The sequence below is a fragment of the Pleurodeles waltl genome, chromosome 4_1 (assembly GCF_031143425.1).
Source record: "Pleurodeles waltl isolate 20211129_DDA chromosome 4_1, aPleWal1.hap1.20221129, whole genome shotgun sequence".
Classification (NCBI taxonomy): domain Eukaryota; kingdom Metazoa; phylum Chordata; class Amphibia; order Caudata; family Salamandridae; genus Pleurodeles; species Pleurodeles waltl.
In genome coordinates this window covers 180,566,800-180,588,955 of record NC_090442.1, presented here as the reverse complement: position 1 = coordinate 180,588,955, position 22,156 = coordinate 180,566,800, and the positions used below count along the sequence as shown (strand labels likewise).

At 46.9% G+C, this 22,156-nt stretch overlaps 1 protein-coding gene across 1 annotated transcript in view; it reads right to left on the bottom strand.

Annotated features, from left to right (window-relative positions):
* Positions 1 to 976: 976 nt before the first annotated feature.
* TMEM213 (transmembrane protein 213) overlaps positions 977 to 22,156 on the bottom strand; it is a 119,445-nt gene continuing 98,265 nt past the window's right edge. The window contains exon 3 of the mRNA XM_069227987.1: positions 977 to 2,633. Within this exon, the coding sequence (XP_069084088.1) occupies positions 2,464 to 2,633 (170 nt within the window). The 3' untranslated portion in view covers positions 977 to 2,463. The remainder of the gene's footprint in view (positions 2,634 to 22,156) is intronic.

Below are 22,156 nucleotides of genomic sequence, written 5' to 3'. Positions count from 1 at the left end.
AGAAATCATGGTGCTAGACGGCTGATCATGCTTTATAGTGGGTCACCACATGATGTATAAAGTCACTGGTGCTTTGTTCTAACTACCACCGCATGCTAGGATTGTTGTGTTACCAATTATGAAATTGAACTATGTTCACACTTTGTGTCAATGTCCTGCCTAAGTGTTTTTTGCAGAAATTTTTCATCCAAGTCCCCTGGATTAGGGAGTTGCCAATGAAGGTCATATCTGATGTAAGATGCTTTTAGAGTTTGTTCAGTTGGGCATGAAATAAATGACGTGTTTATATAGGGTTTATTGATAAAACTAAAATAGAACATTGTATTTCTAACTGTTGAGTACTGAATAGTCAAGTGCAATTATGTCATCATTGCAGGTTGTGAAGCGTAAGCAAAGTCCACACATATGAAATCTGGCTTCATTGCAGACCCCTCTACCAGCACTTCCTTCTCGACATGTGTGCCGAGGTAAAACAGCTCATAGGTTTGTAGGGCTCCAACTTTTTGTCTCAATCTTCCCAAATCGCTCAGAAATCAACACATGATATTAGGTGTATTTTAATTGTATTGACATTACATCTTTCTTCTGCGGTCCAGGGGAACTAACCTTATTACTGTGATCCTGTGAAGACAAATTAAAGAAAGTGTGCTAATATTCACAATGCAAACCCTGCTCCAGGCACTTTCCTGGATGAACATATAGGGTAACAGTAGACATTCCCTAGTTCCCCTTAAAAAATATCCCTATGTTACCTCCCCTAGTCTGTTCATATATTGATCCTGGAAATATTCCTTCTCTGCAACTGCAAAACATTGGATCAATCTAATTCACATGTGTCCCATTGTTGTATCTGTGTAATAGTACTTTTTATGATTGACAGCCAAGTACAGTCAATACAAGATCATACACACAAATCCTTAAAATACTAACAGTCAGGCGAGATGACGATTGTAAAATAAAGGGATAAAACAAGACGTGAGTAGCAACAATTTACTAATACTACAGCAAACTAAAAGAGAACATGCATCCAGGTTTACTACTAGTCCTTGAGACACCACAGAAAAGGTTTGCCACCTTGTTGCATTTAGAAGTGAAACAAAAGACAGGTGATTGGTCAGGCACACCTTAAAAAGTATTTTGGTTGTATACAACCCTGCTGGAAGGAAGGACTCCTGGACTTCTTGAACTGAAGAACACTTCTCGGGTTCACCTGAGGGTTAGGTTTGCAGCCTCCTTAGGGTATTGTATACTGTGCAACACAAAAGGTTCTGCATGATATGAGATTACACCTGTAAAGCACACAGTTAGCTTTGAAGGGGTGTCTTGGCGCTATCATCATTCCTCTCCCCTCTCCCCTTCACCTACTTCTTACCCTTTCCTCTCAGGCTTGTTAAGCATCACTTCATTATGCTTCATTCCTTGCCCCTCCCCCCCCCCGAACCTTAAAAATATAAGCAACTATAATTGATTGCCTGATTGTTGTGTTCAGTAGCTGGCCTCCTGGATTATCATTTTAAAAGTTCCTTGCTTGTGTATCCCGTGGTTCAATCAAGTTAGAAGGTCACCCTTCTGGGAAAATTATTTAATGAAAATTATAGACGTAGCTCACATTTTAAAGGCTAAATATAATAAACGTCAAGCTAAGGTAACCAACTAGGCTACAAGAAGTTTATGAAAAAATCATGACATTGGAGCTATGCCGGTGTCTTTATTACTCTTCTTTAGAAGGTAGAAAATGGGATACTTATTCTGTTTAGCAGACCAAAAAACTCCCAGTGTGCCAGTCTATGTGATGCTGGCATTCTGTACCCCCCGTGTCTCCTGCAGCCTGGCATTCTTTCTGCCACCTGCCCGGCACATATTTTGCCCTCGCCCTTAAAGAATTCTGATTCTTATGTGAGTACCTTCATCATATTCTTCCCCTCTATATCATAAACGTCAATAAAAAAAAGAACTATATTTGTTTGGCAGTGGAGTTGCTTGCATATCATAACAATGCTTACTAATGAGTATTTGCCCAAATGGAGTTAGAACATTTGGTTAGGATTACAATATCAGATACTATTATTAAGGCACCAGCCCAAACCATCTCCTTGCCGGTGCCTTACAACGATGGGACAAGACTCATTCCTTAAAGGGAGTGCAATGGAGATCAGAGAGGCAGGGAAGGTATTCCTACACACAGGCCAAAGGACAATCACAGGAAGGGATTGTGTGTCCATTTTGTAACAGCTGAAGTATATTGTTCTCATGTTCTATGGTTCTGCGGTTCCATCAGTGTTGATGTTACCCCACCATAGGCTTTGGGTAGACTCTATGGTTTAATTTCTTGATTTAACGTGATGGTCCATTATGCAGACGTTTCCGTTGGTGACTTGGTTTCTTTTGGGTAATGAGATGTAGGATCAAGTGCTTGGAGAGGTCAGAAGCACTTTTACTGTTTCTCTGGTACCGCGGTCTCTCTCAAGCTTGCATGTACTTGGGCTCGTCTGGATGCAGGTTCATCATTTTCCCCACACAATACAAGATGAGCGTGACGAACCAGAGGGCCCATCCCACGGCAGCGGCGATCCAGCCGTTGTCATCCATACCCACTTGGCAGCATTGACTCGCCAGGGTGCAGAAGTCCTGTCCTGGAGCAAAAAACACAGTCAGCAATGGTTAACTCTAACCCAGCCCAGTCATTGTGTTAATTGCGAAGCAATGCAGTATGATTAAGACCCCAAGTCTACTACCCATGACATCTGGTGGCTGTGATGATACAATCTCTGTACTAGAATTACTAGTTTGCATATATTTTTAGACGTATGTTCTACAATTTTGAGAGGCTGGGATACAACAGGGCTCATCCTCAAGTGACAGTCGAATGTCCAGAAGGTCGTAAAACTGAATGAGCCTGTCTGTCCTCGGGAGCAGTGTCTCTGCAGCAAGAGATATGAGCAGCATATTGGACGGTGGGCCTGGACACCTGTTTTGTTTAGTAAGTTTGTGTAGCGCACTAATCACCTGTGAGTTTTTCCAGGTACCTTGCAGATGGATCAGCAGGTGCCTCTATGGTGTGAATATTTGAAAAGCCAGGTCTACAGCTTCTTGCGGAACTCGAGAAGTGAAGAGGCCCGGATGGGAAATGAGAGATTGTTCCACAGCTCAGGGGAGGTGTAGGAGAAGGTGTGGCCTCCAGCTGTGGCTTTGTGGATGCGGGTGTACGGGTCTAGTGAGAGTCCGGCTGAGCGGGGTGCATGGGAGGTAGGTGGAGGTGTATTCCGATATTGAGGTGGGCTTCCCCGTGTAGTGCTTTGTATGTGTGTGAGGAATTTGTATTGGGTGAGTTTGTGTATTGGCAGCCACTGAAGTTCTCTGGCATGTGGGGGTGTTGTGGGTGTGGCTAGGTAGGTTGAGGTTGACACCTGAATGATTTAATGTCATTTAATGTTTACAGGAGGCAGTAACTGCTACCCCTGGCTCTCCCCTTGCATCCCCTGACATGCGCTATTGGCCTCTGGCTTCAAAGGTTGTGATTGGAAAACCAGGATAAGAAGAACTCGGAGGATATGGTGTAACTGCCAGAGATGCTGACTGTGGAACTGGGGGACCAGGTTCGATTCTGGGTGTCAGCACAATACCCTGTGATTCTGGGCAAATCACTTGAGCTCCCCATGCCTACCAAAAAAGGAATGTGTCCTTGTGTAATGCAACTGATGCTCATGTAAAGTGATCTAAAACCTTTGGGTCGTGTTTGCGCTATATAAAACTGCAAAAAAAAGATGTACAGTGTCAAGAATTGCTGATGAAGTTTAGCAGCTGCTAGTGGTTGGTCTTGCTGGAGACAGGGGAGGGGTGTGACTTGTAACAATGTGAGGTGTCACCTAGCAGCCCGCTTTACGGCCTCCCAAGCCGCAGACACCACCAAGGGTGAGTGAGAGTGGCCTGCAGACTCTCAGACCTTCATTGGGCTGTCCTGGAGAAGAGACCAGCACCTGTGCCTTCATTTCTCCATCTAAGCGTCAAAGTCCTGCCAGGCCCAAGCTGTTCTTTGACACTGGGAACCTTTTACCAAAGATCAAGAACGCAGCATTTTTGCAGCTCGTTGAGCTGTCCCACAGCCGCCAGACTGCTTTCCTTTCACTTGTTCGATTTGCACCTTCTCTTACAGCTTGTTTATACTGGGCGGTGCCAATACATTTTTAAAACCACATGTTGCATTATTGTTTGCCACACGTTTTCACCGCAGGCCGGGTCTGTCCTGCGCCTATAAGCCACAATGCAAAAAGGATTGAACGGTTTCATTGAACTCTAGCACTGAGTGTAAATCATGGAGTGTGAGAGGCCTGGGCCTCACTCACCTCTGGGTGCAGCAGGTCAGGACTGAGGTGCACAACGAACCTGCACGTGGGTCCAGGAAGGAATGATAAGCATTTGCAATGCAACCCGTCTCGCATCTGTGAAAGTTATAGCTGTTGATGTTGAAAATGCATTTTTATTTTTATTTACATTAGTTTTTTTTGTATGTAGTGGAGTGATATTTGCATAGCGCTATTGCCATTTGTATGACCTTGCGGCGCTGGAGAACAGTGTAGCCTGTGCATGCTGGGTATTCTGAGTGTTGCAGGTCAAGGTTTAAACCAACGGTACTCAAAGTACGGCCCGCGGGCCGCCAGCGGCCCCATGGACCTAGCTTGGCGGCCCGCGACACGCACACCAAACGCCACATCATAATGGCAGCAGTATGTAAACATAGAAGAGGGCCGCGGGAGCATGCTCCCGCGGCCCTCCTCTATGTTTACATACGGCGGCCATTGTTTATGGCGTTGCCCTGACGATCCTGGAAGCCAAAGCCCCATAAAAGTCAGCGCTTGCAGCTAACTTTTATGGGGCTTTGGTCGTCTGCTGCCCGCCTGCCTGCCTGCTGTTCCACATTTGTGGCATCTTTACAGTGCTTTGAGTCAGGTAAGGCTCTTTGGTTATTTATTTATTTGTTTTTAATGTAGTGTGTGTTACTGGGGTAGGCGTGAGAGCAGATTGCGCTGTGTGTGTGCGCTGTGTGTGTGTGTTACTGGGGTAGGGGTGAGAGCAGATGGCGCTGTGTGTGTGCGCGCTGTGTGTGTTACTGGGGTAGGGGTGAGAGCAGATGGCGCTGTATGTGTGCGCGCTGTGTGTGTTACTGGGGTAGGGGTGAGAGCAGATGGCGCTGTGTGTGTGCGCGCTGTGTGTGTTACTGGGGTAGGCGTGAGAGCAGATTGCGCTGTGTGTGTGCGCTGTGTGTGTGTGTTACTGGGTAGGGGTGAGAGCAGATGGCGCTGTGTGTGTGCGTGCTGTGTGTGTTACTGGGGTAGGGGTGAGAGCAGATGGCGCTGTATGTGTGCGCGCTGTGTGTGTTACTGGGGTAGGGGTGAGAGCAGATGGCGCTGTGTGTGTGCGCGCTGTGTGTGTTACTGGGGTAGGGGTGAGAGCAGATGGCGCTGTGTGTGTGCGCTGTGTGTGTGTGTTACTGGGGTGGGGTAAGAGCAGATGGCGCTGTGTGCAGATGGCGCAGTGTGTGTTACTGGGGTAGGGGTGAGAGCAGATGGCGCTGTGTGTGTTACTGGGGTAGGGGTGGGAGCAGATGGCGCTGTGTGCAGATGGCGCAGTGTGTGTTACTGGGGTAGGGGTGGGAGCAGATGGCGCTGTGTGCAGATGGCGCAGTGTGTGTTACTGGGGTAGGGGTGAGAGCAGATGGCGCTGTGTGTGTTACTGGGGTAGGGGTGAGAGCAGATGGCGCTGTGTGCAGATGGCGCAGTGTGTGTTACTGGGGTAGGGGTGAGAGCAGATGGCGCTATGTGCAGATGGCGCAGTGTGTGTTACTGGGGTAGGGGTGAGAGCAGATGGCACTGTGTGTGTTACTGGGGTAGGGGTGGGAGCAGATGGCGCTGTGTGCAGATGGCGCAGTGTGTGTTACTGGGGTAGGGGTGAGAGCAGATGGTGCTGTGTGTGTTACTGGGGTAGGGGTGAGAGCAGATGGCGCTGTGTGCAGATGGCGCAGTGTGTGTTACTGGGGTAGGGGTGAGAGCAGATGGCGCTGTGTGTGTTACTGGGGTAGGGGTGGGAGCAGATGGCGCTGTGTGCAGATGGCGCAGTGTGTGTTACTGGGGTAGGGGTGAGAGCAGATGGCGCTGTGTGTGTTACTGGGGTAGGGATGAGAGCAGATGGCGCTGTGTGCAGATGGCGCAGTGTGTGTTACTGGGGTAGGGGTGAGAGCAGATGGCGCTGTGTGTGTTACTGGGGTAGGGGTGGGAGCAGATGGCGCAGTGTGTGTTACTGGGGTAGGGGTGAGAGCAGATGGCGCTGTGTGTGTTACTGGGGTAGGGGTGAGAGCAGATGGCGCTGTGTGTGTGCGCGCTGTGTGTGTTACTGGAGTAGGGGTGAGAGCAGATGGCGCTGTATGTGTGCGCGCTGTGTGTGTTACTGGGGTAGGGGTGAGAGCAGATGGCGCTGTATGTGTGCGCGCTGTGTGTGTTACTGGGGTAGGGGCATTGTTTTGAAAAAGGGGGTGGGGTGGTTGTTCCCCCTCTAAGCCCCGCCCCCTCTAAGCCCCGCCCCCCGCTGTCACTTCAGTGCGGCCCTCGGCCGCAAACTATACTGCAATTTTGGCCCCCGAGAAAAAGTTTGTGAGTACCCATGGTTTAAACACATGGCAGAGGATGTAATGCTGTAGGTTTAGCCCTGACAAGCATGACATTGGAAGGGGTGCTGCCAGTCAGCATTAAGATGCATGCCATAGACCTGGGTACCATATCTCAGGATGTAGATCTACAGCAGAGCTTTATGTGCGCAAAGAAGTAAGGCAATAATATCCGAGCCACAGGCCAGGCTTCAGGTGCATGAACAGGGCGGGGTGCTGCAGGCCAGGCTTCAGGTGTATGGATAGGATGGGATGCTGCAGGGCAGGCTTCAGGTGTATGGATAGGATGGGATGCTGCAGGGCAGGCTTCAGGTGTATGGATAGGATGGGATGCTGCAGGGCAGGGTTTAGGTATTTGAATAGGGTTGGGTGCTTCAGGTGTATGAACAGGACGGGGTGCTGCAGGGCAGGGTTTAGGTATTTGAATAGGGTTGGGTGCTTCAGGTGTATGAACAGGACGGGGTGCTGCAGGGCAGGGTTTAGGTGTATGAATTAGACGGGGTGCTGCAGGGCATGGTTTAGGTGTATGAATTAGACGGGGTGCTGCAGGGCATGGTTTAGGTGTCTGAATAAGATGGGGTGCTGCAGGGCAGGGTTTAGGTGTATGAATTAGACGGGGTGCTGCAGGGCATGGTTTAGGTGTCTGAATAAGATGGGGTGCTGCAGGGCAGGGTTTAGGTGTATGAATAAGACGGGGTGCTGCAGGGCATGGTTTAGGTGTCTGAATAAGATGGGGTGCTGCAGGGCAGGGTTTAGGTGTCTGAATAAGACGGGGTGCTGCAGGGCATGGTTTAGGTGAATGAATAAGATGGGGTGCTGCAGGGCATGGTTTAGGTGTATGAATAAGATGGGGTGCTGCAGGGCAGGGTTTAGTTGAATGAATAAGATGGGGTGCTGCAGGGCAGGGTTTAGGTGAATGAATATGACGTGATGCTGCAGGGCATGGTTTAGGTGTATGAATAAGATGGGGTGCTGCAGGGCAGGGTTTAGGTGAATGAATATGACGTGATGCTGCAGGGCAGGGGTTAGTGTGCACAGCACTGGCCGTAGTGGCCGCGAAACATGCGTTATTTTGGAGTGACCCCGTTTTGCAGTGAAATACCTAATGAGGCAGCCTCGTTGGAAAGGTTTTGGAGCCAAAAGTGTTACGTTTAAAATGTAGCAATGCAGTAGTCTACGTTGTGCGTTACATCGTAGGCCAGTCCTGGGTTTTAAGACTGCACGGTGGAATTTCTTGAGACTGTGCACTTATAAAAATCATACTATACTGGTAAAAAAAAAAATCACAAGTCTGAGATTTGTATGCGCGGTTTATTTAGCTGTTGTCAATACACGGACTCACCAAGGGTGCTAGGACGCTATATTTAAGAAATAAACCTTGTCCACGTTAAGACAGCGTCCATGCAAAAGTCATTTTAGTGTCGGTGTCGCCGTAAGAAAACATATAGTATGACTACAGGTCTTGTCAAATGCTTGCAATCTCTTATTAGGAGGAGGAATTATTATTATATTCCTGTCGGGTTAAAGCGACTTCTGGGGGGCAGCTTGAAGGAGCGGAGAGTCAGACCACCTTGTCCTCTCGGGGAGGTGTGCTTGAATAAAGGTTTTTTTTTCTGTCAGATAAAACGTTAGAACTGGCTGAAGGTGCCACATCACATTGGCAATTTAACTGCTATGAAAAACGATTTCAAATATGCTGAGGTGTTGCGCTTATATTCCCCTATTCGGTGTGCATTGACTGTTTTCTGTGTGCGAGTTTCAGTCTTGAAAACGATAAACAGAAAGTGAGAGCTGAGCTTCTTTCCAGGAAAAAGGGTTGAATGTTGCAGAACAGGTCAGCTCGCAACATATCTGCACAGAATCCCAGTTCTCTGGAAATGCCTGCTGCGGCTCATGCTTCATGACATGCTCTTTTGTGAGACAGCGGTAACTTTTTATTTCCTACAGCTAAATCCTTGTACTTTTCCTGGCTGGCTAATTTTAGTCAAGTAGCCCAGAATGGGTGCCCGGCAGGCAGTACATATTGCTGCGGGAACTGCCCCCCGGATCACCGTCACCCCGAGTATCTGCCCAAGGCTCCTTCTCTCCCTAGAGACTTCCTCTCCCCACCCATCCATCTTTGAACCAAAAAGCCACTTGATAACTAAAGCATGCCTGCCATTTCCGGCAGACCCAGCAACTGCACGCCTGGTTTCATAGGTACTGTATTACCAACTCGTGTCGATGGATGACATTTTAGAAGGTCTTAGTAGCTGTAGAGTGAGGGCAGCTTTCTTTGTTGGCGCCGCTGCCACTCTCTAGCTCACCGCGCGCGCTTTTTACACCACATTTATAACTTTTGGGCCGTCACACCGGCCCAACCATTCTTCTGCTTTTGAACAGGGGAGGAGGGCTTCCCCCCGCCTCATAGTCCTCAACATTGGTACGCCCGAACCCGGGCAAACACTACATTCCTCCCCAACGTAAGAAGAAGAAAGAGAAAACAAAAAAAAGAAGAAACACAAACCCCCCCCTCCAGACGCCTGGGTGCTCAATTCCAGAAGAACAATATATACACATGGATACACAAACGGGGGACCCAGCATAAGGCTGGGATATTTCAAATATAGCGAACAGTAAAAAGTCAGCATACCATTTGGAAGGGTCCGGATTGGACCTCAGAATGTACCATTCATTCCCCGCTCGTCCTGACAGTGACCTTTGGGTCCCACCTGATGAAGGCACCGTCTCTGCTGGATTTCAGGCCCCATCAGATGTCGAACAGGAGAGCCCCCTGCATCGGAGGCACAGGTGGGAATCAGTCACTCGGAGAGTTTACCCCACCATTACCTTGGAGTGTGGACGGTGAAAACCGCTTGAACTGGGACACATTCCTTGTCATGCTCCCACCATTCCTTTCAGCAGATACCATGGTCCCTTTGGTGGATTTCCTTAACCAGCACAGTGTAGCCCTCTTGTATGGCACTCTGCCATGCCCTACGTCTCTGTGAAGCGTAATGGTTGTTGCGAGACCTCCGATCCATTGATTGATTAGGAGGAACTGCTTAGACAACCCACAAAGGGTGGTGTGGGATAGCATACGTGACTGCTCTTCCAAAGAATAGCTGGCTCGGGGTGACCCCCGTGGTGGCATGGGATGTGACCTGGTATTCGCGGAGAAAAGTGCACAGGGCACATTCGATGTTCTGGGCTGCAGCGGTGGCAATGTGGATCGTTTTTGTCAGTGTCTTTACAAATCTCTCCACCTCTCATTTCTCTTGAGGCCACCTGGGCTTCATCCATCGGTGTTTGGTGTTTCGAGACTTTGGAAATTCAGCCCACTCGTGGCTATTGAATGGGGGTCCGTTGTCTGTATGAATCTCTCCAAAAAGGCCATGGGTGGCCATCATCTTCTCCATTTTTGGAATGACCACCAACGTGGACGACACAATCTCCACTGTGGGGTATCGGGAGTAGTCGTCCACGACTATTAACATGTAGGACCCATTGGAAGACCTCTAAAGTCAACGCTGACCCTCTGCCACGGGACCGTGTGGCCTTTTTCAGTAATGATAGACACTGGTAGGTCGGGCATCCCACTTGCTTGACAGACATGACATCCTTTCACTGCGTCATCTACCAGCTGGTCCAGACTGGTGAACCAGACCTTACTCCAGAGTCGTTTTTTTGACTTTACGATTCCTTGGTGGGCCCCGTGGGCCAACAGGACAGCCTGCCGTCTTAGGCAGGTGGGCTGCACAAGGCGGGGGCCTCGTAGCAGACATCCCTCTTCGCTCACTGAGAGCTCGTGGTGTACATTATAGAATGCTTGTAGCGTGGCCTTGGCATTGGCGGTGCGGAAAGTCTCAGGGTGCTTTAGAGAGTGCCAGTCACAGGATTGAACAGCTCCTATGGCCATCTGCAGACAGTCATCTTTACTGGTACCTTCCACTGCTTCTGCTACAGGAATGGGTAATGGTCTTGCGCTTGATCCACCACCAGCCTGACATATTCCTCGGTCTCGAGGGCTTCTTTGGCTTCCTGGGGGGGGAGGGGATGGTGTGACAGGAAGTCAGCAAGGTTTTTTGTGCCTGGTTGGTACTCTACGTTAAAGTTGAATTCTTGCAATTGTAAGATCAATTTCTCAATCCTGGGCGACGGCTTGGATGATGACCCTTTAAAGAGGGGGAGGAGTGGCTTGTGATCGGTCATAACAGTGAACGCTTTCCCATGCAAGTAGAGGTGAAAATGCCGACACCCCCAGTGGATGGCGATTGCTTCCCGCTCTAACTGGTAATACTGCTGTTCTGTGGGTGTCAATCTTCTGCTGGCATAAGTGATGGGCACCCACTCCCCACAGTCCTGCTTTTGGGCCAAAACCGCCTCTAGACCCATGGGGCTGGCATCGACCGCTAGCTAAGATTCCCATTGTGGTTTGAGATATGCCAGGGTGGCATTGGCTGACAGGGCCTCTTTTGTGCTCTCAAAAGCACGCTCTTGGTCCTAGCCCCATATCCACGGGTCGTTGGCTTTGGTAAAATCTCACAGCGGGCCAGTGATGTCGGATGCGTTTTTCATAAAACGCCCACAATAGGTGACCATACCTAAGAAACTCTTGACCCCTGTGACCGTGGTTGGGGCGGGCGCGCCCTGTATGTCCTTTACCTTGGCAGGGTCTGGGCAGATTCCCTGTTCCAAGAACTTGTACCCAAAGAAGCAAATGTTCCTCTTCAAAACCCACACTTTTTGCTGTGGTCTTTGAGTCTCACGAACACTGCTTGTAGATGGACCAGGTGACTCTCCAGCAAGGGTGCATGCACTAGAATGTCGTCATTGACATTCAGGACTCCGGGTAACCCTTGTAGGACCTCCTTGACCATGTGCTGAAACACCTTAACGGCGCTGGACATGCCAAAGTTCAAATGGGTGTACCTCCAGAGGCTGGTGTGAGTAGAGAAGGTGGTTATGGGTTGGGTTTCAGGGTGCAGCATGATTTGGTGGTAGCCCGACCAAAGGTCCATCTTGGAGAACCATTTGGACCCGGAAAGCTCTGCAGTGATGGTTTACATGGTTGGGGTCAGATGTCTCCCTTTTGATAGCTTGTTTGGGCAGTCGCATATCCATACAGATGTGAACCGCATCAGGCTGCTTGTGTTTCTTCACAACCACTATTGGGGACACCCACCGGGTGGGTCGCAACACCTTCTCTATGATTCCAGCTTGCTCTAGGAGCCACAGCTCACGTTCCACCTTCGGGTGCAGATGGAAGGCTACACGTCAGTGTCTGAGGTTACAGAGTGGGACCCATCAATTAGATTAGGCACTGAGGCGAGAATTATCTGGTCCAAGGGAATTGAGCCCAAGAACCACTGAGGTGGGAATTGAACCCTGGTCCTGGGCCAGATCTCTGTATCAGGGTCTGCCACTCTAACCCTTGTGCCACACTTCTCCACTGCTCCAACCATTCTTCTGCTTTCGAGGAGGGCTTTCCCTCTTCTCATAACCCTCAACAATGGTTTGCCCGGACCCAGGCAAACACTATAGTAGCATGATAGCAGCAGTATCCAAGTGATGGCCTCACGCCATGGTACCAGAGATCCAAAAATGTTGTTACCTAAATAGCCAACGTTATAGGTTCCACCTCGGGTTACAATGAACATGAAGAACCAATTTTATGCAGTGCAGACAATTTTAGCAACAATCTTTCTGGTGGATACTCCATCTAACCACAGATTACCTTTAGAATTTCTCCAGGTGCTAAACTCAATCCAGAAGATTTAAACAGCATTACTGCTGTGGTCACGTAGCCCAACTATAAACAGTGATACCAAAATGCAGATTTCTAGACTAGGACTTTTTTAGATTAGAAAGCAGACCTTTCCGCAGAATGCTGACAGTGATGGCAGAGAGGAATTTGAGATTAAAGTATACACCAGAAAGTGTATTACAGACGGCAGGTAACTTGTTCTTTTGATGGATACTTCTAACTGCAGATACCTCACCTTTAGAATAGATACCAAAGCAGTGCCTCCCAAGGTGGTGGGTCTGTGGAACTACACAGCTCAAAAAGTCCTTGTGAGAAAATGGATTGTTGAATGAGGGGGGAGAAACCCTGCTTAAACAGGCACAATCCTTGTCGGGGTGAACCACAAAAAGTCACTAAATTAACCTTTGCTAAACCCTCTGGTAGCTTGGCACAAAAGTGGTCAGGCTTAACGTAGAGGCAATGTGTAAAGTATATTTGCAGCACTAAAACAGTAATAAAGTAAATACACAACAAAATCCCACACCAAATTAGAAAAAAAGAGAACATTTAAATAAATTATTTGACACCAAAATGACAAAATTCAAATCAGTAGACCGGAGTTATGAATTTTAAAGTTTAAAATGTAAAATAGCGCCTAAAAGATCAAAGCGCAAACTGCGGACATCTAGTTGCACAAGACGGGGACAAAGTTGAAAGTTATGGCTCACTCTGATGGAGCGTGGCTCAAACATCCATGGTGAATTGGGCCCAGTCTCTGCTTACCGTTGGAATTTTAGAGAAAAATGTCTGAGAAGGTAAAGTTCAGCGGGTCAAGGCCGCCAGCAGTATCCAAGGAGGAGGCGTCATTGTCAGGGAGTTGCTGGGTGAAGTTGTGGTGAAGATTTCAACATTAGGACTTAGGGGCATATTTACAAGAAAGTGGTGCATTGGTCCCGATACGCCACTTTTCTTGTGTTGTCCCTGCCCCACCCAACGACACCATGGTTGCGCGGCGCCCCATGGCAGTCGTTAGGACAATAGCGTCAGCATTTTTGATGCTATTGTGGCACTATGCTGCACTAGCGTCAAAATATTTGACGCTAATGCAGCAAAGCACAGGGAGGCTAATTGGTTAAAATGAGTGCATCATTTTAACGCCTGCTCTGAGCAGGCATTAAAAATGACGGAAAATATGGCACAGTGAAATCCTGTAAATTTCACTGTGCCATTTTTTCAGGCCTCCCTGCGTCAGAACGCCCCGTTTGCATACATTATATCTGGTGCAGGCATAACGTGGTGCAAGCGTTTACAAAGTGGCGCAATGCAATTATTGCACCACTTTGTAAATATGGTGCGGGAGAAAGGCCTCCTTAATGCCGCCTTAGCGTAAAATAAAATGACCATAGTGTGAGGCAAGGTGGCGCCAGGGCTTGTAAATATGCCCCTTAGTCTTTTATGGAAGTCAAAAATGTCCAGCTGGATGAAGCTGCAGGCTGTAGCTGATGAGGGCTCCACGAGGCCAGATACCTCTCCTACAAGGAGCCTCTGAACAGGATTTGCTGCTGTGGAGAAAAACACAGTGGAAGCTGACGCAGGGCGGATCCAGGAGCAAGTAGGTCCCAGTGTCCTCTGGGTCCTCAGAGCACATTTTAGCAGAAATTTTTTCAAGTCCCAAATTTTGAAACTGTGTTATCTGGGCACCATTAGCACCAATTTCAAGGGTCCAGGACTGGAGGGACACCACTTGGAGGGTCAGGACTCACTCTGGCTTGGGTCCAGGTGTGTGTTTAAGATGGTTGGAACCTTTTCTGTCCTTGGGGCTATGATGAGAAAGCCAGCCAATTAGCCTTTGGGGTCACTCTTGAAGTCTTGGGCTCAAGCAGAAAAGCATGTCTCAAGCAACAGGGCAGTTCTCTAAGGGCACAAGCCAGGCTTCAGGCAGCAGGGCATTCCACTTGGTGTAGCAGGGCAGTCCTCTGATGTACACAGCAGGCCACAGGCAGCAGGGCAGTCCTCTGAGAGTCCTTCTGCAGGGCTAGAAGTGAACTGAAGAGAGGGTCTGTGGGCCCTATGTTTACACCTGATGCCAGCTTTGAAGTGGAAGAAACATCTGGTATTTTTGCCCCACAGAAGTGTTTGGAATTTCCTGCTTCTGTGCCCTGGTCCCAGCTTGTCTGCAGTCACAATAGGCTAGTGTGGAGTTATTTGTATGTGAGCTTAGGCAGTGCAAGTAGGGCTGTGCATAGCTCCATCCCTCCACCCCCATCCAGCGTGAATGTCCCATCCTGCCAACACCAGTCCCTCTGTTATGTGGCTATCTGGGAGGAATACACAAAGGCCAGCTGCCAACTACACCTAGTTAGATGATTCCAGCAAACAGGCACCAAATGATTAGGACAAGAAAATGCCAACTTTCTAAAAGTAAAAAAGAATAGATGATGGATGGAATGCAGGACAATGCAAACATTCACCCAGTCACAAAGATCTTGGTTTAATCCATCATTTTTTCACCCACTATGCCACCCCAGTGTGGATCCAGCCATATGCAAATCAGTCTTGACCTTGCTCCCCATGGGAACAATCCAGCCCGAACTGCCAAGCCAGGTTCTCCATGGACCGGAAACAAGCATCTTAGGACCGGTTTTGGGGTATCACCCCTCACCAGCCAGGCTAGCTTGAATTCAGTGGTGCAGTGAGCATTGGACCCAGGTCTTCCCTTCCCACTTTGGGCGACAATAGCAAAAATGAGCAGATGATGGACAGAATGCTAAATAAAGCAAACATTAACCTCCAGTCACAAAGATCATGGGTAGCAAAAATAATGATGGATTTAGGCCCAGATCTCTGTACTGGGGATGAATGTTTGACATTGTTCAGCATTTTCGCCCATCACTTGTTCTTCTTGCCACTTTCTAAAGGAGGCATTTTCAAAATTGTGACAAAAAATCCAGCTTTACCATTAAAGATGATTTTAAATTACAATTCTTTAGTCACCAAACATGAGATTTCCACTCGCTCACAAACAAAGGTTATCACTTATAAAATATAAGAAGGAAACCTAATGTTATACTATGGAAGAGGTAGGTATCACAATAGTGAAAACAAATTTGCGAGTTTTTCACTGCCAAGACATGTAAAACATAAGAATACATGTCCAACCTTTTAAATACAATGCACCCTGCCCCAGGGCCTGTTCAGGGCCTACCTTCGGGGTGACTTGTATGTATTAAAAAGAGAGTCTTAGGCCTGGTCAAAAGGGTTTTTTGCTAAGTCCAGTTGAGAGTTCAAAGCTGCTCACAGGTTGCAGTGGCAGGCATGGAAAATGTTTTAGGGGGCTACTTAAGTGGGTGGCACAATAAATGTTGCAGGCCCATGGGCATTTAACTTACCAGCCCTGGGCTTATGATATACCACTTTACTAGGGACTGATAAGTAAATTGAATATACCAATCAGGTGTAAACCACTTTTACCATATTTTAGGGAGTGAGTACAATACCTTTAACCCTGGTTAGCAGTGGTAAGAGTACTAAGGCCAACAAAAATGGATTCAGCAAAACAGGAGGGGAGAAGGCATAATGTTTGGGGAAAACCCTGCAGGAAGGGCCATGACCAGCAGTACTGTAGAAGAGAACAAGTGAAATGCCATCACCACAAGAACTGGCTGTTAAGGCACCAGTGCTTCGTGAACATGTGTACTGATGCCCACATTGCAACCTGACAGATGTCAACAATAGGCGTTACAAGTGCCAACGCAGTGGTAGCAGCCTTGGCCCCCGTGAAATGGGCCCTCCACACCTTAGGAGGCTGCTTCTTGGCCAGTGCATAGCAGATCTTGATGAAGAAGACTATCCCCCTTGACAAAGTCCTTTCCTGCAATGGCTTGCCTTTCTTTGCCTCAAGACCCCCACAAAAACCTAATTGTCCAGTCATTGGTCTTTGGTGTGATTAATGTAAAAGATTGAAGTTCTTTTGGGGTCCAGCCGATGGAGTCTCCCCTCCACATTTGAGTGTGGTAAAGATTGTTGGAAGAGTGATGGATTGTCCAACTTGAAAAGCAGTAACAATCCTATATAAAAAGACCACACTGTTACATAGTACCACTTTGTATGGGGAAATGGTTGTATAAGGAGGCTGCATCGAGAGAGCTTGGAGTTCTTTCACACAACAAGCTGAAGTCAGCATGACTAGAACCACAATCTTCAGAGTCAGGAGACGTAGTGGGCAGCAGTGCATGGGCTCAAATGATGTGCACACGAAGAAAGTGAGCACCCCTGCAATATCTTTGAAAGTGGTGCAACTGTTCAGGATGCTGTTTCAAAGGGTAGAAAGACCTAGGGAATGCACCTTGGGCTGGCTTTCTTTAAAAAGTTTTAATGTTGAATACGCCTTCTCTCCAAACAGATGAGACTCCCCAAGTGATATGTCCATAAAGAGACCGCCAAAGCACCACAGTAGTGCCTACTGCTCTGCCCAAGCCAACAGTTAGTGTCCAATCCAGAGCAGATGATGTACTTTCCAACATCTTGACCATCCAGGATGGCTTGAGCCAAATTGTCCTGAAATTCTTTGGGAACCACCAATAAGATATTGCTAGTGATATCCCGTGAAGCATGGGTATAGCTCCCTAGGAAACAGCTGGCATAGACTAACCGGAGGGCTAGATTGGCCGAAGAATACACATATTTACTGGTTGTCTCAAGATGTTTCAACTCTAATTAATCTTTACTCTATTCAATTATTGAGAATAATCATAAAAGAACATCCCACTTTTCAGATCAATTAAATATCATCAATACATTAGACATCATCCAGATAAAACAATAGATATTAAAACTGCAAGGATTTCCGATTTGCCACCGCACATTTTAAAATAAATAGCCACAGAAATGCATGGTAAAGGGTTGTATAAATTACATTCTTTAAAAACAGGCATTAAAACTGATGCATAAAAGGTTAATAAAATTTACAAAAAAACAGGAGGTGCAATAGGGTTTGAGGAGAGGATTCATCGCATAGACAGACTAATATGGCGGCTGAAATCATAATGTCCCAATTGGAAAATTGAGGAGGCAACGGACAGCCCCTAAATGAAATCTCCTCCAGAGTTTTTACCAAAGATTTAAAAACCAGGTCAAATATGGCTCCATTTTCCAAGTAGTTGGAATTACTAAATACTCCCTTATGGAGGGTTTTAGGGGTTCGACACTCTGTCTGATGGAGGTCACAAGCTATCTAAAATGTTTTTTAACTCAGGGGATCTTCCTCTGTATAATCATGTTGCGGCTGGGGAATACCTTGGATCTTTTGAGACCATTAGCAGTAATTTTTATATGCTGAAACCAAAGTATGGTATGCCCGAAGTCGCGTGCAAGGCAATCCTATATGATCTTTCAGTTTAAAGTGGATTGAGGATTTAACCAGACAAGACAACCAGAGTGACATTGGAACCAGTGTTATGAGATCTTCTACGTACCCCAGTCCCAATTCCTCATGGAGGAAGTAGTTGGGGCTGCTGAAAGATAACCCTAGTTAAAGCCTACATAAATGGTTCCCTTCCCCTTGGATAGTTCTTGTAGTCCGGTAGTCCCACAATCCTGCCCCATTAGTTAATATTGGTAAACACCTCCGTTTATAAATTTCAACCAAGTGCTTAATAGGCGTGTTACTGATGATTTGAGTGAAGGTCAAAAGGGTACCAACTGATTGAACAAACTTTCTATTCTATTAAATAGGCATCGGAGGCAAGAGCCAGAGGAATCGAAGATTACACTTGGATATGAAAAATGGGTACCCCTCTCTATTTTCTTACCCTTGATACCAAAGACTCTTGATTTGCAACTGTTTGGGCCACAAGCCATGTAAAGGGTTCTTGCTAAATCGGTATCAAGATAGAGATTATCCACGACCTGTATACATTTATCGGTAAGGACCTTTAGTTCCCCAGGGGTCCGGGATATTCACAGCACATCATCACCATGCAAAAGAGTCAGTATAAAGGTGGAGATTACGTTTGGCATGTCTTATCCATTAACAATTAGAAAGGGGGTAAGGACTTGTTGTACAACAAGAGCATGATGGGTGCCAGGTGCCGATAAGGGTGTGAGTCAGGGCTTTATTATCCTCCTCAGACCCTCTGGTTAAGAGAGAAAGACTGTGTACATTGCCCCCCTTCCCCAAGTCTCACAGGAGCTGAGACACCTGCATGAAGAGCACAGAGGAACTCAACTACAGTTAACGCAATACCCATATCACTGAGCAGACCCCAGAGTTTTGACCTGTTCATTTGATCGAAGGCAGAGACTACATCATGAACACAACAGGGTATTTGCTAATTACTATATGGAGATTCCAAACCTTTTCCTGAACCAATATTGCACCTTAGACAAAATACTCACACCTCTACACCAAGCCAGGAGCTATGTGGCCAACCATTTTTACTATGAAATAAAGTAAAGAAATGGGTTTATAGTGGTGTGGATCCTGTCTGTTGACTTATTTTTAATGCATATACTAATATTGTAGTGTGCCTGCTTGGTCCTGCAAGCCTAGTTTAAAGTATTGGTGATTATAGAGGCCCAAAATCGTTGTTTATTTTATATATGTCCATCGGGATCCTCTCAGGACCTCAAACCTAATAGCAACAGGTAGTTGACCTCAGCCTCCCTTGGATTTTGCTCGCCAGATGAGTCCAGGTCGGAAAGTGCGCTGAACTGTCCTACCCATTGGTCTGCCTAATAATATTAATAAAATAAACTTGGTATGCCGGTATTAAAGGAATAATCTTTATTATTACAGCAAGACAGGGTTAGGGTTTCCTAGGTTTATTTTTTTAAGGCGAGTTTCCTCTTTTGTCGGACTGTTTTATATATGGCTCTACATCTCATTATAGTCTCTCTGACTTTGGGGTTCAAGCTCAAGGACTTGTTAATTTCCCTACAGGCCCCATTTAACCAGCCCGGTGTGTTCGGTTGGTCTATTAGCTGGGGACTGGGATGAATTCGTAATGCAGCAGCCCAAATTAACAAAAGTCTTAATAATTGTTTCGCCTGATCAGATATCATAAACTAGAATATACCTCATTATAAAAAAGGTATGCGCACAACCTTGATGTTCAGGGTACCTTGATATAAAGCCATGGGGCTGCTCCCAGGTTGACCAGAAGAAGACAGAGAGGCTGGCCCTGCATCACAGAAGTGCCCATCCAGGGTTATCGAACCCAGGGCTCGTGTCTCATGTAGTATGATAATGATATATTTTTTAACAAATAGTTGCTGATCCTTGTGAGCTACCTTAGTGACAACGCCTGAGATATTCCAGGTAGTGATTTTGAGGGTTGTGGGTGAGCTCCCATCAGTGTGTTCAGTGAGGATAGAAGCTTTAATTAGAATAGGGGCAAGATCTAGCCATTCGGTCTCAGTTTTTCGATCTTGTTGCCCTTCATGACCCTCATGTCAATCAATCTGATTAGGTTCTGTCAGGGGCTCAGAAAAGTTAAAAGCTGGGATGGGATCTGCTGATAAGAGCGTAGGTTGTGTTTGTTTTCCAGGGTGCTGCTGGTTCAGGGCTGGTTGTAGGTGACTATAAAAAACTAACTTTAGTATCCTAATGCAATCTGTTTCATTTGGCCTAGGGAAGGCCTGTAGTAGTACGCTTCTGGCTAATGCTGGCTGTTTACAGGGTATGACAAAAGATCAATGACATCCTTAAACCTGTATGCCAAGGCGCCTACCCAGGCCACTCTCCTCACAAACAGTATATTATTGTTATTTAAGATTTTAAAACGAGTATGTAGAAAGTGCCCATGGCAAACCTTGTTCTTGAGTTGGGATGTGGATTCTGTGGCTCCTGGTCAATACTGCCACGTATGGGCGTATCCTGGTGGTAAGTTGAAACAGAGTCGAGGTGTAGAAGGATCATACCAAATATGGGCCTTGGATGCTAAGGGCCTATCAACCGAATAATCATGTTGCCTATGCAGAGGGATAGCCTCTTGGGAAGCTGCCCCTATGGCATTAATACTCCTTTGATTACATACTGCTGCAGGTATATCCTAAGTTTGAGTTGGAGAGGCATGAACTGAGTCATGTTCTACAAGAAGAGCTTGCCTAGAAGTTTGATTCCATGTGTAAATCATGGTTAGACTCCCAATTTATAGAGGAGGGTTCCAAATGTTTGGTTGTAACTAAACCAATTGTCAAGCCATTTAAACAATGCATTACGGCACCTGTTGATCAAAGATTTAAAATTACCTTAGAATGTATCGCATGTGGGAACATTTCCCCGATCCCTCTTGTCTCTAAGAGATGATCCCTCAACATCAGAGCCCACTGCTGGATTTTATGGTTCCTTGAGCTTCTTTTTAGGTCGAGCCTAGGCAATGCGCATGCGCTGTGTCTCAACATGTTGTAATCTACGTCTGTGGGTTTTCACCATGTCCATCTCACAGCCATCACTTTCATTCGTTACTTGGCCTCCCTTTCAAAATTCCCTTGATTTTGTAGGTAAATGCTTTACATTTGTCCCGCCTTGGGGCTGCTTTATTATTGCATTGGAGACCGACTCTGTTACATGGATTCTTGCACGACTGGCAATATACCTTAATGTGGCACACTACTTTTTCTTTTTTTTTTGCCTTTCTGCTCCTTGTCTGTATGTTGTTTCTTCCTGTTCCTTGTATTTAGGCATACCGCTATTTCTTTGCAGTGCCTGCGCCCAAATTCGGCAGTTCTTCTTTATTTATTTATATTTTGTTGGGGAAGTTTCATATAGTGCAAACTTGATCGGAATAGCACCGCTGCCCTGGGGATTATGAGTCCTCGACCGCCAGCCTGGCCACGACGGTAAACACTGCCATGGAAAGGCTGGCGGTAACGGGGACTTGGGGTGTCCCTGGGGGCCCCTGCACTGCCCATGCATTTGGCATGGGCAGTGCAGGGGCCCCCAGGCATAGCCCGTCGCGCATTTCACTGCCCCTACAGCACCCGCTGCACATCAGCATTGCCGCCGGCTCTATTACGAGCTAGCAGCAATGTTGATGTGACTTTTCCGCTGGGCCAGCGGATGGTAACACTGTTACCGTCCGCTGACCCAGCGGCAAAGTCGTAATAAGGAGCCAGAAATACCAGCAGCACTGGCGGTATTCTGGCTCCCGCAGCCTCGGTGGTCTTTCGAAAAGACCACTGAGGTTGTAATGAGGGCCTATGTCCTCTAGGGGCTAAATAAATGGTTACTCTGCATTACCTTCTGCCATTCTCTTTTCATATGGTTATGTCTTCTAAGGGTTGACTATATGGTTACATGAAGATATTTCTTCTAAATGCTATTTTTATTGTGGAGTCCTCTAGTGTCTGTTCTGAGCATTGCAGTCAGGAAACTACAATATTTGCTGCACTCGGAAACTCGACCCATAATAGTGTGCGGGGCATTCCTTTTACAAAACTTTTTTTCCCATTATTCACCGTGTGGTGATCCGAAGACAATGGGACCACCATCAAAACATTCAACACAGCACTCTCTTTCTTTCTAGGTCATCTGTGGGTCCCCAAACTAGGTTGGTGGGGCCCAAAATAATAACCCCTGCCTAATAATCATTTCCTTTTTACTCTCTCTCTTGGCTGGAACTTTTGTTTTACAGGTGGGAGTAAGTTTGTGCTTTAAGGACCTTGTTTGTAATATTATTCCAGTAGGCCTGAAAATGTGTAATGCACTATGCCCCCGGGTGCTAAATATATGGCTACATAGCATTACATTCTACCATTTTCTTTTCAGGTAG